This window comes from Panicum virgatum, chromosome 9N (genome assembly GCF_016808335.1).
Source record: "Panicum virgatum strain AP13 chromosome 9N, P.virgatum_v5, whole genome shotgun sequence".
NCBI lineage: Eukaryota > Viridiplantae > Streptophyta > Magnoliopsida > Poales > Poaceae > Panicum > Panicum virgatum.
In genome coordinates this window covers 52,553,304-52,563,143 of record NC_053153.1, presented here as the reverse complement: position 1 = coordinate 52,563,143, position 9,840 = coordinate 52,553,304, and the positions used below count along the sequence as shown (strand labels likewise).

The window sequence follows — 9,840 nt, the reverse complement described above, 5'->3', positions numbered from 1 at the left end:
CAATTTGAACACCAAAATGTCATCAAATAAAAAAATAATTAACACAAAAGTTGCCTAGAATTTTAAAATTTATAATTTTACTATAGCAAAGTTTTATAAATTCAAATTGTTTCCGTAATTTGTTCCACATAACATCTTATTTGTTTAAAAATATAATATCATAGCACCGTTCTTTTATAGTTTCTCATGCTACCTCCACAATAATATGTTATATTTTAATTTAACCACTTTTTTTAAAAAAAATAACATGCCTATTAATTTAATTGTAACATGTTCGCAAATATGTTAAGTTTCCGACTAATTGTGTTCCGCTCTCTCTCTAATAAATTAGGTTACCCATTCTTTCACCACAATAAATATAATAAAAATATCATAGCTCTATTCGATACCCAAAATTATATACTACTTAAACAAGTGTGTTACGATAATAGAATGCCCAAAATATACCGAGTGCAATAGCGGGCTGCAGACTAAAACACCTATATGTTAAAATAACGAAGCGATGGTTTTATGTTAACTATGTTGCTTAAAAAAACTATTATATGCATCTACTAAAGTTCACATCAGCTATAATGATGCTGCATACGGGCCTCACGCGGCAAAGCTGCGGGCCCTTTATTTGTGTTTATTTGTGGATCTCCAAATGTTTGTGCGGCTAACCCTACTACCAATCTGCCATGAGTCATGTGTGTGTGACAAAGAGAGGGGGTTAATTTGCAAAATGTAGGTTCATAATTAGGAGGTTTTATATAGATGTACTATATGTGGGGGTTTCTCACAATATCTTGTCGCGATTGGACGCCACGGCTTCATCACTCCTGTCGCCGGCTTCGGCTGATGCAGCGGCGAGAGGCGCGAGGACGCCGACGGGACGGACGCCCCAAAGGTCTCCACCGCCACTGCGTCGCGTTTGCCTCAGTAGGCCTTCTGCTCCAGCATCCGAGGCGGAGAGCACGGCGACGATCTGGTCAGCCCTCATCCCCTTTCCATCGATTCCGTCGATTTGGTTCAAGCACCCAATTGTTGAATCATGGAATGTGTAACGTACTTTCCTGTTGCGCTGAAATTTCATCTCGGCTTGCTACTATATCGTCTCCTCGCCGCATATCCGCCACCTCGAATCTTCGATGTAGACGTATGCAGATATGCTGAGAGCCGCGCAGTCTCAGAGCACACTGGCCCGGTCTTGGGTGTTTCCTGGTGGAATTTTAGCGTGTCTGTCCAATTTACATTGTAACAACTGGTCAGGGAGAGGATGCCCTGATCAGAAGCATGCATCCTGATGGTTCTTAGTCGGTAAGATGGTTATATGACATATAGTAATGCTTGGCTTTTTTGTGGTACCACTTTAGCTACTATCGTAGTAATTTCAGACTCTCAACTTCTCAATTATTTTACACATAAGCAAGAGCACAAGATGACTTTCAGTGCAATGCTTACCTTCATAGGTTGAAGTATCTTTAATCATAAGTGTATTTGAATATATGACTATCATTTCAGCATCTTGCTTTGTCAGGGGCTCAGGGCATAAAGCTCTAGTTAACATATGTCACTTGAGAAAGGTGGTTTCTTTGAAAACATTATGGTGCCATTGTTTTCCTGGATTGAACAGTAGCTAGTTGTATTTTAAGTGCTGGAGTATTGTGCTTAGCAATTCTGCCACTCAATGTCATCATCTTACAAAATTGCTGGGCTGATGCAGTGCCAAGAAGTATTTAAATCAGATTCATGGAAATTGCATCAGAAGGAAGTTCCATACCATAAGAATAAGTGATTCGTGTAGTAGTTTTATGGAACAATAGAAGTGGTATATATTACATAATATGCCAGATCCTTATTATTGGCATGCCTATCCTTTTACTGAGTATTGGAGCAGTTACCAATTTTTCACCTGGAATTACACTGATACAAAATCACCACACCAACTCTCAGAGTTCTGTTCAAGCACATGAGACTGTTAGCTCTGTGAGTGTCTCCAGGGATGTGGGTCAAGGTAATAAAAGTCCACGAGCTCGGTGGCCCAGAAGTAAGTGTTCTGCTAAAAGACGCACCATTTTGTTCCTGTCTCCTGACATTCTTATCCCAGATCCTTGTGTAATTGAATATTTGAGATTTAAAAGTTTTTCTCTTGATGAACTAATAGGTCCTTAGTTGGGAAGAGGTTGAGATTGGGGATCCCAAAGAAGGAGAAATCCGGATCAAGAACAAGGCCGGAGTCAATTATGTCGATATATATTACCGTACCGGATTACATCGAGCTCCTCTTCCATTTATTCCTGGTAGAGATTTTACTACTAGCTTGTCACTAATTTAGTGGGTCCATACAAAAGTCAGATTGGTGCAGTTGGATGTTTTCATGTCTTGTGTACAGGGCACACATGTCATTCAATTCAAGTCAGAGTTTATTTCTTTCTTTTTCTTAAAAAGAGTGATATACAGAACACATGCTGCTTCACATGCCTAGTAGATGTGTGATTGATCAGCATAAGATTAGAGTATGATCACAATGAGGGAAGGTGTTTTTGATAGGCACAGTGCAATATAATATTCCGTAAAAAATCACAATATAAAAGGTTTTGTACATCTGCATATCTTATCATTTTTTCTACAGAAATTATTTCACTATACCTTTGTTATTCATTCTTTAAGATGGCGCCTGACCTGAGTTAGTAGCAAAACTTCTCTTACTCTTCACTAAGTGGGATTATCTTTTATAACAGAATGATTCTAGTTAAACCCCTGTCATTCCTATCTAGGATTTCTCACTTCACAAGTGCCAATTACCAGTTGCAAATGAACTCAGGCCTAGTAATATAAATATTTATGCTCCTTGAGTTGTTTTGAAATACCTGCAAACGGTAACTTGTGACTTGTTAGGGAAAAATGAGCTGAACATTCTACATTACATTGACTAGGGTTATACATATACAATGTATGGGCCAAATGGGCCAAGAGGCCTACATGGGCCAGAAATAGAAAAGAGAGACTCTCTCTATATATTAACACCCCCCCCCCCCTCAAACTAAGGTGGCTGAGAAGTATGTGAATCAGACACACTTAGTTTGAGTATATGAAACTGATGTTGATCTCTAGTCTGAGCCATGGTGAAGAAATCAGCAAGCTGAAGTTCAGACGGCGTGTATTGAAGATCAACAGTTGATTGTTGGCAATGAGATCGTATGAAGGAGGCATCAACACCAATATGCTTTGTGAGCTCATGCTTGACTGGATTGTTGGCAATTTGAATAGCACTAGTGTTGTCACAACGGAGAATGGTAGGATCAGCACAAGTAACCCCAAAATCAGCCAACAGCCAACGAAGCCAAATAATTTCTGCTGTTGTTGTGGCAAGAGCTCTGAGTTCAGCTTCAGCACTAGACCGAGAAACTGCAGTTTGGCGCTTGGACTTCCATGCAATTGGTGAACCACCAAGAAAAATACAGTAACCAGTAACAGATCGACGATCAGCATGATCACTGGCCCAAGTAGCATCAGAATAAGCATGAAGCATGGGTTGACTTGAGGTGGCATAAAAGAGTCGACGGGAGATTGTCCCCCGCAGGTACCGCAGAACCCGAAGTAAATGAGCATAGTGAATTGTTGTAGGTGCACTCACAAATTGACTCAGAATGTGCACGGCATAGGCAATATCCGGTCTGGTAGCAGTGAGGTAGACAAGACTACCAACAAGATGGCGGTACCTTGTCGGATCTGCAAGAGGAGAACCATCCGACGACTTCAAATGAAGATTAAGTTCCATAGGGGTGGCGGCACTCCGAGCATCTGTGAGACCAGAACGAGCAAGTAGGTCTTGAATATATTTGGACTGGGAGAGATAATAGTCAGCAGCAGTTGAATCAATCTCAATGCCCAGAAAGTAGCTTAGGGAGCCCAAGTCAGACATCATGAATTGGTCACAAAGGTGCTCTTTAACAAAAGTAATATACTCCTGATCATCTCCAGTGATCAACATATCATCAACATAAAGGAGAATTAAAGTGCGGCCACGCGGAGAGGTATGAACAAATAGAGCAGGATCATGTTCGCTAGGAGTAAAACCAGCAGCACTGACAACTGAACTGAACCGCTCAAACCAAGCGCGTGGTGCTTGCTTGAGACCATAAAGAGCACGCCAAAGATGACAAATATATCCAGAAGGAAGCTCAACCCCCGGTGGAGGATGCATGTAAACATCCTCGTGCAAATCACCATGAAGAAAGGCATTCTTGACATCCATTTGGGAGATGGTCCATGAACGAGTGGCAGCCACAGCAATGAGAGTACGAACCGTAGTCATATGAGCAACAGGAGCAAAAGTTTCGTCATAATCACGACCATAGGACTGTTGGAAACCCCGAGCAACTAGGCGAGCTTTGTACCTCTCAATAGAGCCATCAGCTTTGGTCTTAACCTTGTATACCCACTTGCAGGTGATGGGATTGACACCATGAGGCAACGGAACAACCTCCCAGGTACCCGTGCGTTGTAAAGCAAGGAGTTCAGCCGACATGGCATCTTGCCAAACAGGGATGTTAACAGCTTCCTGATAAGAGGAAGGCTCACAAACAGCCCCAACATTGGGAAATCCATATCTATCGGGAGCATGAAGAGTAGAACGATCCCTAAGGTTATGAGGTGGTGAAGAAGGTGGTGAATCATCTATGGTAGGGCTGGAGATTGGAGAACGAACACGGGAACGACGGCAATAGTGAAAAGGAAAAGGCGTAACAGATGGAGGTGGTGGTTGTGGTGGTGGACTGGATAACACAGGTGGAGGTGGTTGAATAGGAGGTGCTGTTGGAACATGTGTAATCTCAGTGGAATCAGAAGGAAGAGATGGAACCATGTCAGGTGAGGAATTTTGTGAGGAAACAGAGATAGGTGGCAAAAAGAGGAAAGAAAGAGGCTCAACAGATGGCAATTTTGTAGGAGCGGAAGAGTGAAAATATGGTTTGTTTTCAAGAAAAGTGACATCACGAGAAAAATGAATACGACGGGCTGAGGGATCATAACAACGATAACCCTTATGTTCAAGACTGTAACCAAGGAAAACACACTCAACAGATTGAGCTGTTAGTTTCGTGCATTCATAAGAAGGTAAAAGAACATAACATGTGGAACCAAACACACGAAGGTGAGCATAGCCAGGTGGGGATCCATGTAAAACTTCCCCAGGACATTTACCCTGAAGACGAGATGATGGCTGAAGATTAATGAGATAGACAGCGTTAGAGACAGCTTCTGCCCAAAAATGAGAGGGCACAAAAGAGGAAATAAGAAGAGTTCGTGCAGTTTCAATAACATGGCGATGCTTACGCTCAGCTACACCATTTTGGGCATGAGCACCAGAACAAGATAGCTGAGGCAAAGTTCCTTCAGAAGAAAGAAACTAACGAAAAGCAATGGAAAGATACTCCCCACCTGAGTCAGAACGAAAAATACGAATAGAAGAAGAAAATTGAGTTTGAACCATCCGAGCAAAAGATTGATAGATGGATAGTAGTTGAGAACGATGTTTCATGAAATAAATCCAGGTATAGCGAGAGTAATCATCAATAAAGATAACATAGTATTTATAGCCACCTTTTGATACAAAAGGAGCAGGACCCCATACATCAGAGTGTACAAGAGCAAAAGGTTGAGTAGTTTTTGAGCTACTAGAAGGATATGGAAGCTGAATCTGTTTTCCAAGTTTACAACCAATACATTCAAAAGAATGGTCAATAGGAACATGACCAAGAACACCCTGTTTAACTAAGGTGAATAGACGTGATCCACACAGATGGCCTAAACGATGATGCCACTGAGGAAAGGTAGCCGCAACAAAAGCTGATGACGTCGGTGCAGAAGAAGATGATGGCGACACAATAGACGGCAACCGAAGATGATCAAGGATGTAGAGGCCAGATGAGCTCCTATGGCGATGGCCAGTACCAAGAAGAGCCCGGGTTTGCCGATCCTGAATAAAACACGAGGTGTCATCCCAATGACACAATTCAGATCAGCAAGTTGCCTAACAGAGATCAGATTCATGGAAAGTTTAGGGACAAGAGAGACACTAGAAACATCAAAATTAGAAGTGACAAGATTGCCTTGATGAGTAACACTGCAAAAGTTACCATCAGCAGTCTGAACACAACGATTATGAGAAAGAGGATGACAAGAATCCAAATGAGAGGAGTTGGAAGTCATATGAAACGAAGCTCCCGAATCCAACACCCAAAAAGAAGTACCTGGCTGTGACGTAGAGGACAAGGGGCTAGCTGACATGCAGGCACTGACTGGAGCAGAGATTGTGTTGCTGGACTGCTGCTGGAACTGATGTGCTGATGGCTGTTGGTGTTGTGGGAACAGTTGGTACTTAGTTGCTGATGGCTGTGGCACATAATCCTGTGGTAACTGAGGTGCTGCTGCTTGGAGCTGAGATGGTGCTGCTACATGTGTGCTCGATGAAGATGCAGGTATTCCACGACTGGAGCTAGCACGCTTTCTCATTTGAACCAGAAGGTGAGGATACTTCTTGAAGCACCGCTCATCAGGATGATTGGTCCTGCCACAGTGGCTGCAAGGAGTCTTTTGAGAGGTGGCCGCTGCTGCAACTTGATCAGACATAGAAGGAGCAGCAAGCACTGAAAGCTGAGACATCGGTGAAATGGCAAACATCGTCTTAAGACGCGTCTCCTCGGCCATGAGAGCAGATAATGCCTCGGCCAGTGTAGGAAGTGTAGGTCTCCCCAAAAGCTGAACTCGAATAGGTTCGAACTCAGACTGCAGTCCCATGACAAAGTCAAACATAGTATTCTGCTGATCATACTGGTCTCTGGCAGTCCAAGATGGAGCACAAGTCGTGCATGAGGAAGAACACTTGGGTACCATGGAGTCAAGCTGGCGTGATAGCTTAGTGAAGGCAATGTAATATTCTTCAACTGACATGTCCTGATGCTGGAGATGATGAAGATTTTGGCGCAGTGAATAGCGAAGAGCTGAGCTACTTTGTTGATAGCGACCTTTCAGATAGTCCCACATCTCTTTTGCAGTATTATGATCCTCAAGACAGGAGCGAATGCTCAGATCAGTATTCATGCAGATAGCTGCCATCACACGATCGTCATCAAGGAGCCAAGATTTGACTTCTTTATCATTAGTAGTTGTAGGGACTGGTGGATTATCAGTGAGATGGGGGTAAAGACCAACAGATCGCAGCAGCATCCTGAGAGAGAAGGTTCAATCTCTGTAATTGGAGCCATTGAGCTTCACATCCATGACAGGGGCACCAAAAGAGACTGGCGCAAGTATGATGGAAGGAGGGGGGGAAGATCCCATGGCAGCAGCAGGAGGGGAGGGAAACGCGCGGCGTCGGCGAGCCGCCGGCACAGGAAGATTGGGCCTTCTCCTTGTGGGAACTTGCCCCGAACGCACCGCTAGTCGGTCACGATGGCTCCGCTGCCGGTCCCGTTGGCGCCCGGCTGGGACAGCAATGGAGTGCCCCCGGAGGCGTCGCCGGCGCAGGAGAGGAGGTACGGGTCGAGGCCCGTGGCGAGAGGGGCGCGTCAGGCGGCGGCGCACAGCAACAAAAGGGCGGGGAGCCGGCAGGTGGAGCAACGCGTCAGGGGGAGGCGCCGCCTCAAGCAGCGGCGCAGAAGAAGGGGAGGAGCGCGCGCAGAGGACTTGAGAGATAGGGGCGTCAGGGGAGTGCGCCGCGCTCGCCGGCAGGTGGAGCAAGGAGTGCGGCGGCGGCATGGAGAAGCCGTGGCTCTGTTACCATGTTAGGGAAAAATGAGCTGAACATTCTACATTACATTGACTAGGGTTATACATATACAATGTATGGGCCAAATGGGCCAAGAGGCCTACATGGGCCAGAAATAGAAAAGAGAGACTCTCTCTATATATTAACATGACTGACCAACTAATATTCCTGGTCAGCATGCTTACCTTTACCTTCTTGAAACATGGACACCTGTTCATCCAGGCAAGGAAGCAGTTGGTGTTGTGTCTGCCGTGGGTCCTGGTGTTACTAGTTTCAAAGTCGGTGATGTTGTCAGCTATGCTGATAATCCAATGGGTTCTTATGCTGAAGAACAAATCATCCCAGCAAGTGTGGCCATTCCTATACCCCCTGCAATAGACTACAAAACTGCAGCATCTGTTTTACTGAAGGGAATGACTGCATATGTCCTTGTGCGACAAGCCTTTAAGGTTAATTGCCTTTTTCTTTCGTAAAACTTTTAACTCTCTTGTATTATGCTATGCAGAAATATAGATATCTAAACAAATTCTATTTTGCTACAAGCTTTCTTAAAAGGGAAAAAAAAAGAATGCAGCTTAGAGAGATCCATTCTGCTCATTTGTTGCAGGTCCAGAGAGGCCACACTGTTCTAGTCCATGCTGCTGCTGCTGGAGTCGGCTCTCTCCTCTGCCAGTGGGCAAATGCCCTTGGCGCCACTGTCATTGGCACTGTTTCAACTGAAGAGAAGGTCGGCCAAGCAACCCAAGACGGATGCCGGCATGTGATAGTGTACACGAAGGAGGACTTTGTTACCCGGGTTGCTGAGATCACGTCAGGCGAAGGTGTTCATGTTGTCTACGATGCCGTTGGGAAGGACACATTCCAGGTGCAGACTAGACCCTCTTATAGTGTTTCCCTTTTTTCTTTTCTTGATGGAGTCTTTCTATGGAATCTCAAATCAACAATGAACTATCAACTTTGTTTTACATGAAGCGGACTCGCGGAGTTGTTTGTTGTATTCTTGCTGATGCTAAAAGCAACTAATGCTCCCTTTGGAACACAAGATTTCAGTTCCTGCAGGAAATGAATTGTTTCTTATGAAATCCTTGGGTACCTATTCAGGCTCCACACTTTGTTGAGCAGGGATCGTTGGCATGCTTGATGTCGCGCGGCTGCATGATCTCCTACGGCCAGTCTTCAGGTAGCAGGCCAGACCCAGTCCGGTTGAGCGATCTCGCGCCAAAATCGTTGATCCTGGGCAGACCAGGACTGATGCACTACACCACCAACCACGACGAATTGCTGCAGGCTGCCAGTGAAGTCTTTGCCAGCATCATGGCCGGCGTGCTGCAGGTGCACTCCAACCACGTGTACCTGCTGTCGGAGGCTGCCCGCGTGCACAAGGATCTCGAGGCTAGGAGGACATCTGGTTCCATCGTGCTGATACCTGACGGCCAAAGGTTGTAGGAGAATGCAAGTGTTAGCCGTGGCCTCTGGTTCTGCATTGCCATATTCAGAGTTTTGTGCATGATAATGTTGCTCTGGGATGCACTCTGCTAAACAGTTTACGACAATTCTCAGGTACTGTGAGATTTCAAAAAAAAAAATCAGATTGTCTTGGTGGATGAATCCATCAATCCATCATGTGAAACAGTATATGCTGTCTGTCTATATTGTGAGGTACTGTGAGACTTATAAAATTCTATCAGATTTTCTTGGTGAATGAATCCATCATGTGATGCTACCACTCTTGTTAGCCTGACCTTTGACGTGTTTTGCTGATAAATTACTGTTGGATTCGGATGGTTTCTAGATGTCAAACTGAAACGACAGGTGGTGATGAAAGAGTCAAAGGGACCCAAGAAAACTGATTCCAGCATTTTTTTTTTTTTGCGAAAGGAGGGAGTTGTATTAAACCATAAGAGAATAGAACATCTCCGTCCTATTACAGAAACGACCCTTAGAAAACAGAAAATTACAGACACAACACCAGATTCCAGGGTTTCCACGTCTTCTTCCTAAAGCCAGCATCTCCACCAACGACGAAGCCCACAAGGTGGAGACCGCAGAGGACTTACTGCTAGGCGATGAAGTCGAGTAAATGGCCTCCC

At 44.6% G+C, this 9,840-nt stretch overlaps 1 protein-coding gene across 9 annotated transcripts; it reads left to right on the top strand.

The window, feature by feature from the left end:
- The first annotated feature begins 654 nt into the window (after positions 1 to 654).
- On the top strand, positions 655 to 9,476 carry LOC120688188 (2-haloacrylate reductase-like). 9 transcript variants are annotated; one of them, XM_039970373.1, is made up of 7 exons: positions 769 to 967; positions 1,134 to 1,143; positions 1,933 to 2,026; positions 2,144 to 2,279; positions 7,973 to 8,199; positions 8,358 to 8,615; positions 8,852 to 9,476. In XM_039970373.1, exons 3-7 carry the CDS (start codon positions 1,982 to 1,984, stop codon positions 9,194 to 9,196), a joined length of 1,011 nt encoding a protein of 336 aa, XP_039826307.1. In that variant the 5' UTR covers positions 769 to 967; positions 1,134 to 1,143; positions 1,933 to 1,981; the 3' UTR covers positions 9,197 to 9,476. The 9 variants fall into 9 exon arrangements, with proteins under 9 accessions (XP_039826309.1, XP_039826307.1, XP_039826303.1 ...); XM_039970375.1 differs by lacking the exon at positions 1,134 to 1,143 and having other exon boundaries at positions 655 to 967; positions 1,703 to 2,026; positions 8,873 to 9,476; XM_039970369.1 differs by lacking the exon at positions 1,134 to 1,143.
- Positions 9,477 to 9,840: the final 364 nt, after the last annotated feature.

Bases quoted from the DNA above. Each gene is read 5' to 3' on its own strand.
- LOC120688188 (XM_039970369.1), top strand. From the start codon at position 1,982: ATGTGGGTCAAGGTAATAAAAGTCCACGAGCTCGGTGGCCCAGAA. The intron at 2,027-2,143 runs GTAAGTGTTCTG...ATGAACTAATAG, and splicing joins ACGAGCTCGGTGGCCCAGAA to GTCCTTAGTTGGGAAGAGGT. The intron at 2,280-7,972 runs GTAGAGATTTTA...CTGTTCATCCAG, and splicing joins TCCTCTTCCATTTATTCCTG to GCAAGGAAGCAGTTGGTGTT.